We start from the raw sequence: 19,411 nt of genomic DNA, 5'->3' as shown, positions 1-19,411 counted from the left end.
CAGTGAATTGAGATTATTTCCCTTACAGTCATTTCTGTCGACCCCAATATGGAAAATTCTCTAAATTTACAGTATATTCTCTGTATTCACAGACATTTCTGTTAATCCCCATGCAGTTAGGACTGTTTTAAAAGTATAATATCTATCTATATCTATATATATATATATATATATATATATATATATATATATATATATATATATATATATATATATATATATATATATATATATATATATATATATATATATAGTGTTTTGGTCCTGGTTTTCGCAAAGAAGGTTAAATTTTTTAACTAAACCTTAGAAAATCTTCAACAATCATAAATCTAAACATCACCTGATTTATTTTTATTTTACCTTTTAATGTATGACATATTAAAAAGTTCAAATAACGTACCAAGAGTAAGAAAACATGTTGAGTTGACTGAAGAAAGTTTTTAGCTCAAAAACATCTGAAGGGTGTTTTTTCTGATCCACAAAGTTAATCAGAAAAAAAAATGATTGTCTGTTTTTTTTTGTTTTACTTTTTTGACACTAGTTTTTTGACTTTTTGAAACACTAAATGATGAGTTATTCAGACATTTTAAATCTATTCTAGATTTGTAACAAAAATTTCCACAGAAGGTTTTATTGTGAAGTTATCACACTTCCTGTATGACTCATGTTTCTCTGGCTAACATCATCAAGGAGTGTTCATACTGGTTTCTTTGTTGCTCACTGCAGATAAAAACCAGTTAAGGCAGGGGTCAAGAGACCAAAATTATTCAGTACATTTTTGTTTTAATTAAGTTCAATACAAACATACATTTTCATAAATTTACAGGTACAATAAGTTACCCATAAATAGTGACGACTCACATTTTCAGAGCTGAAGCACTAAAATGACACTGCAGACATGAATGACTCTACAGGTCATACAGAAATGTCATGTATATATATGAACAAACATACACGTCTTAGCTCTTTGAATCGTGACTGTCTGGGCGGTTGGACTGATGAGCAGGTATGATGAAACTTTTATTTTTGCATATTCACACGAAGCGACGACAGGCTACGCTGCTGCCTTCTGACTGCGCTCGATGGCCATCCTCTCCAGCCGCTCAGTGTAGAAGCCGTTAAAGTCCAGCCTGAGGAGTCATCAGAGGAAATGTAATGATGCACCTTTTGTTTCAAATAAAATTCATTTTATTACAGTCCAACAAATTTGCTATTCCTCAAAAAAGCAGATGTTATCACTGAAAAGTGTTTAAATGGTACTTTAAGGTACATTTCTGTTTTTAAAAACTTAACTGATGATATCAACAAGATGCAAAGAAATAACTATTTTGCCTTTAAGTTCATAAGCCCTATGTATCGTGTTAAAGAGACATGACCTGAAGTTGAACTAGTGTTGGGCTGAACTTTTGTGTAATATGATTTTATATCAGAAGATGTTGCAGTGAGGAAAAACTTTTTTTTAAACCAGATTCATATTTACAGCCGAGGTCCAGAGAAAGCAAATCTTATGATTTGTAAACGCTGTCCCCTGGTGGTGAAAGCTTAAGTATAAATTTAAGGTACCTTCTGTAATTATTGTTGAGCCTTCAGATGTGTGCTGCTGTTAGCTTTCGATATTCTGCATTTTTTTAAATAAGCGTGTGCTCTAACATCCTGTTTTTACTCCGTCTTTAGCATTTTCCAGAGTAAATAAATCGATAGAAAGTTAAATAAACACAGTAAATTAAGTTTTTAATTCTTGTTAAAAATCCAGATAATGAGCTGCTTCCTGTAATATTACACATATATTTGAGAGTTAACCCCAGGACCTTTACTGACTGATTTAAAACAGCAGCTTTTCTGCAGGAAGATGAAACCTGAGTTTTATGCTCAGCAGCTCTGTTTGATTCATGCTTTCAAAATACATTTAAACTTTTCTACACTGAGGGGAAGGTTCAGTCGTCCGGCCCACTGAAGATCAAATTATAGTTGTACGTGTCCGAAGAACTACGCTAGGCAACGGTGACTCACTGCACCATCTTGTGGTGCAAAGTGGTATTACAAAAGAAGTGCAACATCACCTGATGTCTCTTCGACACAATACAGACATAAACCCAGAGTAGATGTCTTTTCAAACTCTGTAGTTAGTTCATACAATATTTTTTTTAACTATTTTTAAAGAAAATTATGATAAGAACCTTTAAGGTGATCACATGACCCAGAACCTTTGTTTTTAAATGGGCAGGATATTTTTTTAATCCCCATTGGAGCAGGATAGGAGTCTAAAAGATGCTATCTTAACAAAAGCCACCTACAAAACTGTTCTGGTTATTAAATGTTAACAACTGTTAGTGAATGCAAAGAGAAAATTGACATTCAGCTTCATTTCCATGCAAATGAATAGTGCAGCAACTGCTTTGAGCCTGTGTGATGGTATGAAGAAAAAAATTTAAAGCCTATTACAAACGTCCTCTGTAATGCTGACAGGCGTACCTGTAAATGATGCTGATCATGCTGTGCTCGCAGTCGTTGGTGCTGTAGATGCTCAGCTTGTCCAGCAGGTCCAGCAGCAGCATGCTGAAGTTGCTGTCAAACTTGCTGATGGTGGCTTCGAAGCTGGCGTCGGTCTGGAGGGAGTCTGCGTGATCAGCTAAAAACTGAAGCAGCAGCCAAGAGGAAAGGACGACAAACAATCATATAATGAAAATTTTAGGAGGATGAATGAACAAAGCCTGATTTAGTAAGGTTTACAGCCTCTCTATTCAGTACGTGTTTCTCAGAGGGGAGGCTGTGGTGATGGATGCTTTGTACCTTCGTGGTCAGCCTCTTTTTCTCTGGCTCGTCGGCCTGCTCGCTCTGAGCGGAGGGCTCATCCATCGTCCCCTGCTCCATGGAGAGGCGCTCCAGCCTCATGCTCTGTGTGAAACGCTTCATCAGCAGAGGAGGAGAAAAAAGGGCAAAAACACATCTGTTTGTTTCATTTTCAGGTTTTTCGAGGCTTAGTTATAGCAGAGCTGTAAAACGATGTTCAAATAAAAGGAAAAATGAACATTTATCCGACTATGAAAATGAACAACAATCTGAGTACAGTGTAGGTCCCGTAAATGCTGCACAATAACCACAACATTTTTATCAACGCAACATGCCTGCTGAGGCTTTTGTGCAATTCTGCATCCAGATTTTTAGGCTCTGAGTCGATGGTCACAGAAAAGCTGCAGGCGCCCAAACTAGATTTGCAAAAAGCTATCTCATATTCTTCACGTCTGGGTTTCATCAAGTCTCCAAAAAGCATGTGGGAATATTTGTTATAGTCTGACGAGATCAAGAGTGATCTCTTCTCCTATTTACCCACACAAAAACTTCACATTTTAACAGAAGTCTGCAGACTTTATTATCCACCGTGTCTAAACAGCTTAAAGGCAGACGTGGCTCTTTGAATGAAATTCAAACTATGAGCGCTTCAATTTAAAAATGTGTGTGCAGCAGTTTTTTGCAGGGTTTAAGCTTAAATACATTGATTCATGAAACTAAAGTAAATTAAAGAGTGCTGTAATCAAATACTACATTATTGAGGCTGTGACTTCATTATCTCTGGTTTTATGCAGTCGTGGAAATACCTGCATGCAGTTTGTGAACATGACGCAGACAGACATGAGCTTGGAGAAGATCCTGAGCAGCTCGGGGTTGGTCAGCATGCAGTCCTTTAGGCAGTTGTCCAGGAAGCTGGTGTGATGACAAAGCACATCATCGATGTTTGAAGCCTGCAGAAAGAAGAAAAGAAAAATAACTTAAGATCACATTTTCCCTGAAACCAGCACGTCTCCTTCTCAGTGCTCCTCAGGGGTCCTTCTTCAATCACTCACCATTTTCAGGTTGTTCTCCATGACGTGCCAGGTGGGCTCCATCACCTCAAACATCATGTAGTACTGAATGTTCTGCACAAAGTTGAGCATTCGCTGTCGGAGGGCGAACGCAGTAGCGAACCTGCACACAGGTGGTAAGAACAAAAGGTAAGAACGTTCTACTGGTTGAAACTTTTACAGGAAGTCACCTCAGATTCGTGGCGGCTCACCATTTGGCAGAGTGTAAGGAGTACTGCCTGAAGTCTTTGTTGCTGATCCAAACGTTGCACAGCAGCCGCTCAACATGTTTGCAGTAAAACATGTGTCTGAACAACATCTGGTACCTCGTCAGTGCTTTCCTGGATAAATAATGCAAACATTAGCTCTTCTAAATAAACAGGTTGGTTTTGTGATTTCCCACTTTTAACAAATTTAATTTAGTCAAACTAAAACCAATATTTTTTTGTCTTTTTTTGTTTTAACCATCTCATTTTTTATTTTTTTTTATTTTACAGCTTGTATTTTTTTTATATTTTATCACAATTCACAGATTAATAAATATCTTCAGATGTATTTATCTAGAGTAAGATCCACTGGAGCTCTGAACCTGTTGATGATGAGCGAGAGCGGCCATTTGACAATGTAGTCGAAGGAGAAGGCCTCGAGCCCGCTGAGGGCCACGTCTGGCGGATCAGCGTTGATGATGGCCTTCTCTTGTTTGGTCTCGATGGCCAGCACTCGCAGCAGCTGAGTGATGACATCGTGAGGCATTAAGTCGATCTGTGGAGACAGGCGAGGAAGGTCAGACCAGCTAATTGTTCACATTTTACAATCCAAACTAAACAGACACGCCTTCCCCCACCTTCAGGTCATCCTTGAAAGGGTCCGTGTTGGCCGTGCTCATCCTCAGAGCCAGCTCCAGGAGAGCCTCCAGTCTGGGAGGAACGATGTCGTCCACCGGCTTCTTCATCTCCTCCTCCGTCAGGTCCATGAAGTGCACAAAGAAATCTCCTTTGTCCATCAGGAAGTAGTGCTTGATTGATCTGACACAAGAGAGAACAGACATTTGAAAATGGTCAAACCACTTCATAAAATAATCATAGGCTTAAACATAACATAAAATAAAAAACACAAAACAAAAGTGCATCAGGAAGTTCGACTGGCTTTGACTTCACATCAAAAGCAAACAGACTAACGTTAATGTCACTATGGTAATTTTGTCTTGGTACCACAAGTAAAGAAAACGCATGAATGATGAAGGAAGAAATCCTTCATCAGACTGTTTAACAAGCTTAAACATAAAGAAAAGTGAACTTTTCACCTGCTGGTTGGTTTTACAGAGCAGGTTTAAATTAAAGCCGTCTTAACTGCTTGTTTACATTTTTACAAATGTGACAGATTTAAATTGTTTACACTTAAATCTCGTACATTTGTAAAAATTACTGAAATCATATACAGTATAAAAAGATGAGATAAGAAATTCTTTTGTCATACACATGCTGAATGCAGCAAGAGGGACAGAGGAACAGAGTTATAAGATATACAATATATACAATAAGAATAGTAGTATACAGTAATATACAGTAGGATAGTGCAGAATATAATATCAAATAACTCTAATGAAGTAACTAGTGAAAGTGAAAAACAAGTGAAAAAGTGACATAGTATTGTGCAATTGAATAAAAGACAGTAGCAGCATATAATAGTCATCTGCTCTAGCAGTGATATCCGCAGCAAGCAGGAATGAGTCGAAAATTTATTTACATTTAGATTAAGATCAAATCTAACCACTTGTATTTTAAGTCATTAAAACTTGAGCATCTATAGAAACCTTTGCAGTAACCACACAAAGAACAATAGAGACCCAGCAGAACCTCTGTTTAAGACTTGTGTTTTCTAGAGGGATCTTTTTTTGACCAAAGTATCAGTTTTAGTCATCTTAGCATAAGCTGAACTAAACTGTGACTAAATCTGGGCTGAAAATGCACCACGGCGAAGGCAAAAGGTATATTTGAGTTATTATAACGAGACAAAACAAGCGATTTGAAACAAAAATGGATGCAAACAGTAACTGCCTCATCCCAGTTATCTTGTTTTCATAATCACTGGAAGCTACAGAAATAGCCCAGCCCTAACACTAGACGCTGACTTCAAAATTTACAGTTTTAATCTTGACAATAATTGTGTGTGTGTGTGTGTGTGTCAAATATAACAGAACAAACTGGTCACACAGCATCTCATCCTATCTTCTCACCACAAAATATCCAATAACCATTAAATATTCACCTCAGACGTGAGACCAGCTCCTTCTCTTCCATGAGGAAGTCCAGAAGCACTTTGCTGGCGTAATTGTAGGCTTTCTCTATCTGCTCCACGTAGGCCCTCTCCTTCAGGGTGTATAGCACCTCCTTAGCATCAGGACACGTCACGTCCCGCCCGCACTCCCGCACCACATTGAGATATTTCCCTGCACGATAGCACGTCTCAACATCGCCGAAAGGATTCCCATTTTATGTTCAACAAGTCTTAAATGTTCTATTTTTACCTGTGCTTAGTATTTTGTCTGCCATCTTCTGTAGAAAGGAGGGAATCCGATGCTGCACAATGGTGTATCTCTGATCCCAGTACTTGTCATTGTAGTCTTCCTGAATCTTCTCCTTTTGCAGCTCGTGCTCCTCCACCATGAACTCACTGTGGAGTCACAAAATATGAGCTTTACATTTTACAACACACATTTTTCAGAGTTGAAACTCTGGGAGCAGCTGAACCTGTACGGATCCTTGATGATGCCCCTGTAGATCCACTTCTCCAGGATCTCAAAGTACGGGACGCTGGCTGCTTTGGTGAGGTACAGACACAGCTCCTGAGCCTGGCTGTCACCGGTGTAATTGAAGGTTCTGTCATGGAGAAGGCTCAACGTGGACCCTCCCATACACTCTCCTTTGTCCACGGAGGACGCTGTGAACACAACAGAAAGCATAATTTAACTAAATATCTGTTTTATAATAGGTGAGATTCCACACTAATCAGGCATTTTCAAAGTGTTCAGTGTTGTTTGTGTTCAGCGTTGGTTAATCTAGACCCAGTTTGATGTGCCATGTTCTCTTCTAAAGTGGGTCAGATCACCTTCCAGTCAAATTAACTCTCTGGTGCTCATTTAAAGAAGCTTAGACTGCAGGTCTTCTACGATCTGTGACCCACAAACTAACGTTTATAAAGTGAAAACATTCAGAACTCCTCCTCACCACTAATCTGCAAATTCAGCTCTATATCTCTACAACAGATCAACATTTTTTCTTAATATTTGCTTTGTTAAACATATGTTTAAACATTTTAAGCTTATTTTAAACAACATCTGAAGACAGTTTAGAAGCAGATGAAATTTTAGGGCTTGTAATTCAATAAACTGTGCTGGTATGCAGAAGCAGAGATAAACAACTTTAAGTTAGAAATCTAAATCAAGTCCACTCTGGCAAAGGAGAAGTAGCACTCTATTCTCAAGAGACTTTCTCCACCCTCTGGTTTGCATTTTGTCCTCCTTTTGCACCAGGATGGTGCCAGAACTCCAGCAACTCCTGATCACTGCGCCCCTAACTCATCCTTCTTTCCATGTTTCTTTGACAACTTTTAATTCATCATGCCTGCAAACAACGACCATGTGTTATCTTCAGTTTCTTACCGATTGATGACAGTATCTCCATGGTGCGCATGGTGGGCTGGATGTAGAACCAGAGCTTCTGCAGGGACAGCAGGCCCTGCCGCTGGAGATGCTCCAGCTGAGTGACCAGGATGAGATATTCCTTCATCAGCGTCCTCATTGCCGCTGTCAGGGCGTGGTTCACCTGGCCGTACTCGAAGGATGACTTCTCCTCAATGAACCTGGAGGGCAAATGCAACACGTCACCTTTAATTATCTTATAACATATAATCTCTTTTAGACCCTTTAAGCAAAGATCATATGATTCTGAATTATTTGATATTTATGTCACTTTTTTCAAGCTCTAAATCACTGAGACTCCCATTGATATCGATCATTAAATATGAATTTAATGCGAAAGAGCAACAGAAAATAGATAAAAGGTTTCAACAGATAAACAATTAAAATATATACTTTGTGTTTAAGGCGCACATATAAATCATACATAGGATCAGATGTCTAAATAATATATATAAATAAACCTTTCAAAGATAATGCAAAAAAATCTGCATTATCCTGTGCCTGCAGCACATTTTAAGACATTTGGAAATTTTACCCATGCAGAAATCTGGAGGGCTGAAAAAAGACTTTAATGTTAAAATTCCCAACTTTACAGCTACAAAAACTGTTTGATCTCTAAAACAAATTTCCTCATGTAATAACCTAAAAACTTTACAGTATGATTTTCTTCTCTTTTCTTTGTATATCCATTTATAGTTTAATAAAGCTTAAGGTCAGAGGTGTGGATTTTTTGAGTGCCAGCTGAGTCACTCAGCTTTGTTAACTGCAGTCACGTAACTGAAGCTTCCATTCAAGGTTATTCTAAAAACTCAAAGCTGATGTGAAATAAACATTTTAGTTACAAGAGATGCTGTTGGGTTTTTCTTTTGCATTGCATCAACCTTGAGGGTCCCAGTAGTTCATCTGGAAAACTCATTAGTGATTATGTGCATTTGTGAACTTAAGCCTGTTAGCAGTAGCTCATACCGGGCACAGTCTACGCTCTTACCGTGTTATAGTTGAGTAGTACGAAGCGACCGGTAATATTCTGTTGACCAGCTCTTTGACAGACATGTCCAGTGTTGGATCAACGATGAAGGAGCGGTTCTGCCGCCCCAGCACCGGCTGAGCGGTGATGTCTCGCCCGTCGACTCCAATCAGCACAAACAGCAGATCCTCCACCAGAGCTTGTTCCTGCGTCCCCAGAGGCAGCGTACCTGACCACGGACAGTAACCACATCAATACGCACAGGGGGACTATATTCAGACTCCATGCTGCACAGGTGAATGTGTAAATTTACCAACTTACCAACAGGAACAGCTGGTTCTCCTTGAGGGGTGGGGCTGGTGATGAAGTCTCCGATGAGAGCTGGACGATCATACACCCAATTGGGGAAGACGGGGTTGGGCTGGGTGGGGTTCTTCTTGTTGTGTTTGTCCCTCAGCATCTTCCGTGTGACTTCAGCCGGCTGTAGGCGAATTCCAAAAACAAAGAAACTCAGGATTTAAAAGCAGCAGATGGTAAACTGAGTGAAATTTAATGTAATTTTTATCAATAGCAATAGACTGGCCCTTCTAACCTTCAGATTAAACTATTGATCAAGGCAGCTTTTTATTCACAAAAAAATGCCAGCAGATGTTTCTGTAAACAGTGACATACTGCAGGTAACCTTTATATGATAACATGTTATTATTATACCTGATCTACAGCTTCATGATGTTAGTTCACTGTTTAGTTTTTGTTCCCTGTCACATCCTTATGGTGGATTCACACCAAGCCTGAAATGAAGTTTTTCATTACAAATAAAGTACATGCAATGAGGCAAATTCAGGTTAGTTAGCTGTGATGTTCTTTCTGCTGAGCCCAAGTGGCCAAAAACAAATCTTGTGCATGTCTAATCACTCCTATGTGAAGTACACTGCGAATCTAATGTGAATGAGAGCTTCTTTTAACCTCTTTATCTCCCTTATTAACCAGAGATTCGCCATCTCTGATCTGATCTACTTTAAGAAGAAGAAACCTGAATAGCTCTATGAACAAAAATTCTGAAACTTAAAAAGGACCATCTCTGTGAACCTCCAACTCATCTTCATTGTAGGACTCCAGAGAGTAGCTTTGTATGACTCACAGTCCAAAATAAGCCTTCTTTATCTTATACTGGGCCTTTGTGCAGCTTCACAGCTCATTAACCATTTGAACCAAACTGTTTTAGCGCCTCCATCTTCACACCCACTTTCCTCTGAGTGATTGCCCCTCATAAATTATTTGACAAGCAGGTGGTTGGAACTTTGTGCTCTCTTTGACATCACACAGAGCCAAAAGAACAAAAATTGTCTGAACCTGTTTCCACATATAAAATAAACCAATAAATACATCCTATCTTGATTAAGTTTCTAGTTGAACTTATTTTAGCTCCAAGCTGTCCTGTAGAGTTTCACAGGCTAATCTAACCTTCAGACCAGTAACATGATCTGAAGGTAAGAGATGCTCACCAGAGGAGCGTTGGAGCTCGCTGTTACATTGCCAAGCTTCTTACGCAGCTCGTCCAGCTCCTGCATGGACATTTTGGTGCTGGTTTGAGGCAGAGAGTAACTGGTTGTTGTGGTTGAGGTGGTGTTTGCTGAAGACTCCGACCTCTCTTTAGCATTCTGCTGCAGAAACTGGAGGGTCTGCAAAAAAAATATCAAGGCAGGGATGCAAAATTAGATTCAAGTATTTTATCAACCAACTCTCTGATGGAGGGACATAAATCAGCAAGTTTCTTAGTTCATAGAGTAGATTACATTTTTTAAACTACTTTTCAACATTAATAATAAGGAAATAATTGTGATTTTAGATCAGGAAGTATAGAAATATTTGGACTCAATGACAAAAAGAACCGGATGAAAAGCAGCATGTAAATGAGGCGTTACCTCTTTGTCCTCACAGAGTTTGGAGAGCAGATACACCAAAGGGTCGAGGTTCCGAACATTTTTGGACTTAAGCTCCTCATATTTCCTCAAGAAATCCTCCGGGGTTTTAGAAAACTCTGCTAACTTGACCTGAAAGTGACACAACATGCAATATGAAGAAAATATTCAAAGAAACATATCTGTTGTGAACATTGGGTATTTAACTACTTAGAGTAAGTTAGAAAACTTTAGCGTTAGGGAAGTGATGAAGTGATGGCCACTGCAAACAAGAAAGGGGCTCAAGGTGGTGGTGGGATTACATCCCTGACAGACTTCTCAACCAATCCTGACTTCCTCATGCATTACCACAAATTCTCTCTTAGTACCTTATCATATACGGTCTCTAGATCTACAAAAACACACAGTTCAGTTCTTTCTGAACTTCTCTATACTTCTCCATCAACATTCTCAAAACAAGCATCCCATCTGTACTGCTCTTTCTTGGTATGAAGCCATACGTTCCATTCCCCAGGCATCCTTTCACGCTACAAGATTAACTTCAATACTCTGTCATTGGGATGTCAGGTATGTCATCTGAACCAAGAGCCTTTTCACTCTTGATCCATCCATTGTTGCCTTCACTTACTCCTTACTAATCCTCTGCACTTCCTGATTTCCTACCTGTCCCCCATCTATCCCATCATTCTCTCTCCTCATTTTCTTCATTCATAAGAATCTTAAAGTACTCCTTCTGCCTCCTCACCAAACTCCCTGTACTCATTAGTACATGTGAAATCTGGAAGGACTACTGGTCATAATGATGCATTTGGAAATTTTGCTAAAGTTAATTGCGAGATGAATGTCTCTGGGAGGAGTTAACAAACATTACTATGGTGCCAAGTGCAGAAAAACACAGTCTGACTGGGTGTCTGATAAGAGGACAGATGCAAATTAAAAACTAAATTATCAACTGATGAGCCATGAAAAGCACTGCAGTTAAACACAGTGGAGTACAGTATAGCCCACCTTGGCACTGTGCGCGGACACTGTGGTGGTGACATAGGGGGTCCTGTGTTTCTGGAGCAGGTCTATGTAGCCCTCTGCTCCGTCGCCGCCTCGCACATGAAGGAGGCTGAGCAGTTCGTTCACGTCGTGGTGGATCCTGAACTCGCTCATGGCTCCAGCAGCTGCTATAACGACAAAGAGGTTTTATTTTGTAGGAGAGGGCAGAAAGAAAGAGAAAGAATTTAGCTCAGGCGGTCACAATGGATATGAACATCAGAGCTGCCGGCTCACACTGACAAATATCAGCTGAAGCTTAGTTGAGGGTTTAACGGCTGTATGTTTATGACATCCTGTCTTTCAGTGGTGATGCAGAGCTAACAGTTGTTTACGCTAGCTGGCTAGTTAGCCTGCTACAGAGGGGGATGGTATCTAGTAGCTCTCTGAGCCAAATGAAACATGAAATGCCATAAAAGCAAACAATAACGTAACTCAGTAACATGAAGCCCCGTTACAGGTTTAACTAGAGTCTGAAGTCATCACTCTACCTGGCACTCGCCTTTCTGCAGCGTTCACCGGGGCAGATAGCAAACGCGCCCACTACTATCAAATTCTTCTTCTTCTCCAACAGCGCAGTGACGGCGCCACACTGACCCCTACAGGTCAGTGACGCCTGACCATACAAAAATAGCCAGAAAATTATGCATTTATTTATTTAAACCGGAGTGTATATTGAATATTCTGACAAATAAAAGAATAAATTAAATATAATTTCACATATATTAGTTAAAAATTGTAACATTTTGGCTCTTTTGTGCAAAGTATTGCTTATGAAATGTATTGTGCGAGATGAATGTCTCTGGGAGGAGTTAACAAACATTACTTCTTCAAACATTACTTCCTTCATGTTTGTCAGGAAGGAAAAAAAATCACACTGATAATGCAGAAGTTTCAAAATCTTACAAAAATAATATTTCAAATAAGATTAGGTTAATAGGTTAATAATATCTTAATGCTGGGGCTGAAAGTCAAATTGTAATACAAATAGGAATATAATAACTACTTTTAAAAATCAATTTGGCAAAAATCTATCAATCATAAAACAGGCATTTTCTCTAAAATCACAATACTGCTTTTGTTACTGTACTTGAACCCGGGTAGATGTCTGCTTATGTATAAGTTTTGTGAACTAAAAAAAACTAATTAAAATAAAATAAGAGGAACTAGCTTTAGTTTTAGTATCTGTTATTGAAAAATTAATATAAATCAACCTACTGTTTATGATAATGTGAAAACAGCAGAAAACAATTTATTTTAATAAACGCACCAACAATTTAATTCTTTAACTAATGGAAGTAAATCAAATATTAGGGTCTCTAGTTCACTAAAATATCATGGGGTCGTGTGTACTTCTTTCACGCAGAAGCGGAGATCCACGACCAAAGAGACTTCCTCCACCATGGGCATTGTGGGCTGAATGTAGAACCAGAGCTTCTGTCACTGGAGGTGCTCCAGCTGTGTGACCAGATATTCCTTCATCACCATCCTCATCGCCGCTGTCAGGGCGTGGTTCACCTGGCCGTCCTGAAAGGATGATTTCTCCTCAATCAAACTCGAGGAAAAATGCAACACGTCGCCTTTAATAATCACTTAATAATCACCACTTTAAGCAAAGATCACATGATTCGTAATTATTTTATATTTATGTAACTTTTCGGGCTGTAAATCGCTGTCGCTTACATTCACAGTATCAGTTAATCGTTAAACATGACGTTGATGTGGATGAGGAGCAAAAAAAATGATAAACGGATTGATACCTTAAAGTTACCATAAACTGATAACCTGTAAGTAGGCCTACAAGTTCACAAGGCAGTGCTAATCCTCAAATCCGCCAAAATCCTGTACAGACCTCTGCTGAATGATATGACCGTATGTATGCCCTCATAAGAAAAGATTATGGTCCCAAAGAAATTTTTAACCACGCACATGGATTCAGTAGTTTCGTGTTTTTCTGTTTGATTTGGCCTCTTCCGGAAAATTTAGTCTATAACAGAAAAAGGAAACATGAAACCTCTCCTGAAACCAAACTGATTTTCTGAGACTTACTGAAAGAAACCCCAAAAGTTGGTTCTGTTCATCTGCACGTTTTGTTTTCAGTGGGAGAAACGTTTCGTCACTCACCCAAGGGACTTCGTCAGTATCCAGCTGAATGCAGGTTTCCCCAACCTTATAAACAATACATTAGCATAATGACTGAAACAAGCACCACTGACGAACAATGGGCTGTGAGGTCAGTCTCCTGATCATTAATATGCAAACCGTCATAACCAAATAGGAACAGAACCAAGTTTTTTGAGATTTCTTTACCTGGACAATTGCGCATGCATCAAGGCAGTCTATGTGGTTGTTTAGGGTCACAACCACTAGGAGGTAGCAGAGTGAAGCTGACCCCCCACCCACTTGAAACGTAAAGGCAAATAGGCGGAGCGGTTAGTGCTACGTTTGTGCAGATTTGTGCAGGTAAAATTAGCGTTTGTGCTGCTACGGTTTCCGAGATATTAAACTTTATTTTATAGGTCATTCAAAGGTCACCATCCCCCCAGACTGCTCCAAAACGGGCCAAAATGGTCTACTTTTTTAGTGCTACGTTTGTGCTGGTTTGTGCAGGTAAAATTAGCGTTTGTGCTGCTTCTGTTTTAAAGATATTAATGAAAATGTAAAGGTCAACCAGCCCCCCCACATTACCCAAATCCAACAAAAGTGGTATCAAACGTTTGTGCTACGTTTGTGCTGCAAAGATTTTCGTTTGTGCTGCTATCATTTTAAAGATATTAATAACAATTTCTAGAGGTCATCAGAGGTCAACCAGCCCCCCCACATTAATTAAATCAAACAAAATGGGTGTCAATCAACTGTGCTACGTTTGTGCTGGTTTGTGCTGCTAAAATTTTCGTTTGTGCTGCTTCTGTTTTAAAGATATTAATGAAAATGTAAAGGTCAAAAGGTCAACCAGCCCCCCCACATTACCCAAATCCAACAAAAGTGGTATCAAACGTTTGTGCTACGTTTGTGCTGGTTTGTGCTGCAGAAATTTTTGTTTGTGCCGTTATTATTTTAAAGATATTAACAAAAATTTCTAGAGGTCAACCAGCCCCCCCATATTAATGGAATCAAACAAAATGGATGTCAAACGTTTGTGCTGGTTTGTGCTGCAAAAATGTTTGTTTGTGCTGCTAACATTTTAAAATGTTTAATAAAATAACGTCTTGATGCGTGCTTAATCATCCAGGTAAGTAAATCCCAAAAGGTTGATTCTGTTCATCTGGACATTTTCAGTTGGAGAAACGTTTCGTCACTCATCCAAGTGACTTCTTCAGTCTCAGCTGACTGTAGGTTTCCCCAACCATATAAACAGTACATTTGCATAGTGAAGGAAACTAGCGCCACTGAATGAACAATGTGCCGGGGGGTTAATTCCATGATTGTTAGCATGCAAATTCTTATGACCATTGATCAATGACAACTAATCAAAGCCTATTGATCAATGGCCATGAGTACCATTCACAGAAAGTGGGGAATGGCTACAATCACAGCATTGTAGGATGGCGAAAGATGTACCCTTGGGCCCCCCTTCTCGATCCAGAGATGGTCAGCATCCTGACAGCCCGATGGACGAAGCTGTCTCTCAGTCTGCTGGTTCTGGCCCGGAGGCTCTTCAGTGTCCTTCCTGATGGCAGCAAACTGAAGACGCTGTTGAAGGGATGAGTGGAGTCACCTGTAATGGAGACGACCTTCCAGATGAGGCAGGTGCAGTAGATCTCCTGGGGAGGGAGGCAAGAGAGGTCCCCACAATGCTCTCGGCTGCTCTCACTACCCGTTGTCATTTTTTCCTGCAGAACCCAATGCAGGAGTCATACCACACAGTGATGCAGCTGGTGACGATACTCTCAACTGTGCCTCTGTAAAAGGTGCTCATAATGGGGGTTGAATCTCTTGTGCTTCTCAGTTTGCAGAGCTAGTAGAGTCACTGTTGGTCTTCTCCACATTCAGGGACAGGTTGTTGTTGCTGTACCACTCTGGCAGATGGTTAACTTCACCCCTGTAGTAGATCTCGTCGTGGGTCAGCAGAGTGAAGAGAAGGGAGCTCAACACACATCCTTGGGTAGCCCCCGTATTCCGTGTTCTTGGGCTGGAGGTGTTGCTGTTGACCCGTACTGTCTGCTGTCTTCCTGTCAAGAAATCTAGCAGCCCGTTATACAGCAAGGTGCTGATCCCCAGCAGATCCAGTTTGTGAATGAGTTGCTGGGGAATGATGGTGTTGAATGCTGAACTGAAGTCTATGAACAGCACTCTGACATATGAGTCTCTAGTGTTCAGATGTGTGAGGGCTGAGTGAGGGGCAGTTGAAATTCCATCATCGGTTGAGCGTTTTGACTGGTATGCGAACTGAAATGGATCCAGGTTGGGGGAAAGCAATAATTTGATTTGATGCATGACTAACCGTTCAAAGCACTTAACTTAATAATGATGGAGGTGAGTTTGACAGGACGGTAGTCCTTAAAGCAGGAGATAGATGACTTCTTGGGTTCAGTAATGATGGTGGAGGGATCTCCACACACTGTCTGGGGATTGTGTCACCACGGTCTGTAGAGTGGGCTTGTAGTCTGTGATGGTTTGTATTCCTTGCCACTGCCTCCAAGTATCTCTGCTGTCGCTGAAGCTTTGCTGTAGCTGATGCCACGTGACAGGTTTGCCCTTGCTGTTCTTAGACTCACCTAATTCCCGGCTCTGAAGGCTTGCATTTTTCAACTTTAGGAGCATTTAAACCTGACCTGTGAGCCATGGTTTCTGATTGGCCCAGACAGTGATAGTCCTGGTCTCTGTGACATCATCGATGCATTTTGGGATGTAGGCAGTGACAGTTTCTGTATATTCCTGAAAGTCTGTGGTGTTGTCGTGTGTGGCAGCCTGTGGTGGAAAAGCAGTGCCTCTGAGGACCCTTCTGGCAACACCTGTACCTGCTTACGAACTGGTTTGGTGACTTTGACCAGGGGCCTGTGGGAACCCATGGCACACCTAGATTTCTGCCTGTACTGACCCTTATGCAAAATAGGTGGAATTAAGACAGTTCCAAAAGCAAACACAACTGATCAGTGCTGAGAGTGGTCCTGTTGCTGAGGTTGGGATGATCCTGTAATCTCTTATGAACGACCTCCAACGCTTCTATGACTGGGATGCAAGTGAAGACAGATGTAACATCTCTCTCTCACTGTACATGTACTGTTTATAAAATTAGGGAAACATAACCTGCACAAACAAAATAATTTGCAGGACAAATGTTTGACATCAATTTTGTTCGATTTGAAGAAGGTAGGGGGGGCAACTTCACTCACGGGTGTTTATAAGGTTGGGGAAACCTGCAGTCAGCTGAGACTGAAGAAGTCACTTGGATGAGTGACGAAACGTTTCTCCAACTGAAAATGTCCAGATGAACAGAATCAACCTTTTGGGATTTACTTACCTGGATGATTAAGCACGCATCAAGACGTTATTTTATTAAACATTTTAAAATGTTAGCAGCACAAACAAACATTTTTGCAGCACAAACCAGCACAAACGTTTGACATCCATTTTGTTTGATTCCATTAATATGGGGGGGCTGGTTGACCTCTAGAAATTTTTGTTAATATCTTTAAAATAATAACGGCACAAACAAAAATTTCTGCAGCACAAACCAGCACAAACGTAGCACAAACGTTTGATACCACTTTTGTTGGATTTGGGTAATGTGGGGGGGCTGGTTGACCTTTTGACCTTTACATTTTCATTAATATCTTTAAAACAGAAGCAGCACAAACGAAAATTTTAGCAGCACAAACCAGCACAAACGTAGCACAGTTGATTGGCACCCATTTTGTTTGATTTAATTAATGTGGGGGGGCTGGTTGACCTCTGATGACCTCTAGAAATTGTTATTAATATCTTTAAAATGATAGCAGCACAAACGAAAATCTTTGCAGCACAAACCAGCACAAACGTAGCACAAACGTTTGATACCACTTTTGTTGGATTTGGGTAATGTGGGGGGGCTGGTTGACCTTTACATTTTCATTAATATCTTTAAAACAGAAGCAGCACAAACGCTAATTTTACCTGCACAAACCAGCACAAACGTAGCACTAAAAAAGTAGACCATTTTGGCCCGTTTTGGAGCAGTCTGGGGGGATGGTGACCTTTGAATGACCTATAAAATAAAGTTTAATATCTCGGAAACCGTAGCAGCACAAACGCTAATTTTACCTGCACAAATCTGCACAAACGTAGCACTAACCGCTCCGCTTATTTGCCTTTACGTTTCAAGTGGGTGGGGGGTCAGCTTCACTCTGCTCTAGGAGCAGGGGCATGATTTTCTGTGTTGCTAGCACGCACTGTGGTTGAAGCGCTTTTACATGTAAATAAAAGTTCTGCTACATTTAAGCCCTTGTCAGATGAGTTCACACAACGCTAAATAAGCCTATCAGCACCTGTTAAATATCTGTGTAGTTTACATGGGGAGATTTTAAATCCCAAGTATCTCCCGACTAACTTCCGGTTAGCTCTAGCGTCTACGTAATTGAGCAAGATCAGAACAGCGCCATCATAACTCTACATCTCGATACAGATTAGCCCAAAGTTTCATAGATGGCTACTAAAAAAATTAGGAGTGGGCCTCAAGGACGAAAACACACACACACACATATATATATATATGTATATATATATATATTTTCTTTCTTTTTTTTTTCGAGATAGACAAAAAAGGTATGTATGGATTTATTTTTGAGTCTACCTGAATGAATTTGACAGTTTTGTTTCCTACGTCAAAGTTATGTTTGAACATATTTAACTGCCACAGTTAATATGAACCCGGTCTGCTGACGTAATCATTGAAGAGTCTGAATCATTTGTTTCTGAGAACATGCTCGTTTTTGTCAGCTTGCTAGCCTACCCAAGAGGAATTGTAAACATAATTAATAACCAAATAATCTGTTTGATTGTATGGCTAGTTTTAGTTGTAAGCTACTTACTTACTTAGCTATTTTGTATGTGTGTCTGTGCGTGTATATGTTTGTTCGTTTGTTGTTTGTGTTGTTTTACAACTTAGAGTAAGCTATTAATTTTGAACAAATGAAATTAAATATAGCCACAGTAATTTTCAACTGCAAGCAGTGGCTAGAACGTCATGCATTTATTATATGTTTATTATTCATTCATAATGTGTTTTTTATTAGAACAAGCTTTACTTGCTATTTTCTTGCCAACTTAAGTAGAAGTGCAGCATCATTTATAATTTATAATAGCTAGCTTTTGTTTGTTACTTAGAATTACATTTACATTTCATATAAACCTATGAAATGTTCAAATTGTCACAAATTCTTCCAGGTAAACATTAACTTTCTAACTATATTTAATTTTAGATCCTATTTGAACATACTAATATTCATGGCTCATTTGCATATTAAAAATGCATTTGTTTTGTGGTTAAAGTATAGACCTAATTCATATAATGTACCTATTTAATTTCATCCACCCTATGTATAAAATAATAATCTAATGTATAAAATTCTCAGGGTCATTACTGGAGTATTTTGGACCTTCTTCTGATACAACAAGCACATCTACCACAGCTGACATGACTGCTGACATCATCCAAAACTTCAGAGTCATCTACTCCCTCCCCGAACATAGCTGAGGACTATACTGAGGCACCACAGGCTTCTTTAGCTTTCTCCGACATAACTGTATCTTCAGAGGTAGGTACTGGGGTCTTTGCTGTTTCTAGTTTGTGTGTATGTGTTTGTCTTCATCTAGTTAAAAGCAGTGTGCGTGATTTGGTGGATCTAAATGGTAAATGGACTGGTTCTTATATAGCACTTTTCTATTCTACCTGAGCACTCAAAGTGCTGTACGTGAAGAGTTTTGGGGCTACATATAAAATCTTGTTTAGGACCACCAAATC

At 39.8% G+C, this 19,411-nt stretch overlaps 1 protein-coding gene across 1 annotated transcript; it reads right to left on the bottom strand.

Moving 5' to 3' along the window:
* Positions 1-918: 918 nt before the first annotated feature.
* tubgcp2 (tubulin gamma complex component 2) lies at positions 919-12,012 on the bottom strand. The gene is made up of 18 exons (XM_085361054.1): positions 11,961-12,012; positions 11,437-11,597; positions 10,432-10,560; positions 10,012-10,188; positions 8,828-8,987; positions 8,528-8,735; positions 7,501-7,700; positions 6,590-6,779; positions 6,367-6,512; positions 6,108-6,288; positions 4,684-4,864; positions 4,429-4,601; positions 4,052-4,180; positions 3,843-3,963; positions 3,597-3,740; positions 2,791-2,907; positions 2,473-2,636; positions 919-1,130 (listed from the first exon to the last, which is right to left on the bottom strand). Exons 2-18 carry the CDS (start codon positions 11,584-11,586, stop codon positions 1,055-1,057), a joined length of 2,646 nt encoding a protein of 881 aa, XP_085217180.1. The 5' UTR covers positions 11,587-11,597; positions 11,961-12,012; the 3' UTR covers positions 919-1,054.
* Between the last annotated feature and the right edge of the window lie 7,399 nt (positions 12,013-19,411).

Source organism: Diplotaxodon limnothrissa, linkage group LG8 (genome assembly GCF_057381915.1).
Source record: "Diplotaxodon limnothrissa isolate DT_005_m linkage group LG8, D_limnothrissa_male_GT1.1, whole genome shotgun sequence".
Lineage (NCBI taxonomy): Eukaryota > Metazoa > Chordata > Actinopteri > Cichliformes > Cichlidae > Diplotaxodon > Diplotaxodon limnothrissa.
This window is presented reverse-complemented; position numbering and strand designations above follow the sequence as displayed.

Coding starts and splice junctions, on each gene's coding strand:
- tubgcp2 (XM_085361054.1), bottom strand. CDS start 11,586: ATGAGCGAGTTCAGGATCCACCACGACGTGAACGAACTGCTCAGCCTC. Junction 7,701..8,527: donor TACTACTCAACTATAACACG/GTAAGAGCGTAG, acceptor TTTGCCCTCCAG/GTTCATTGAGGAGAAGTCAT. Junction 4,865..6,107: donor GAGCTGGTCTCACGTCTGAG/GTGAATATTTAA, acceptor CTCTTGTGTCAG/ATCAATCAAGCACTACTTCC.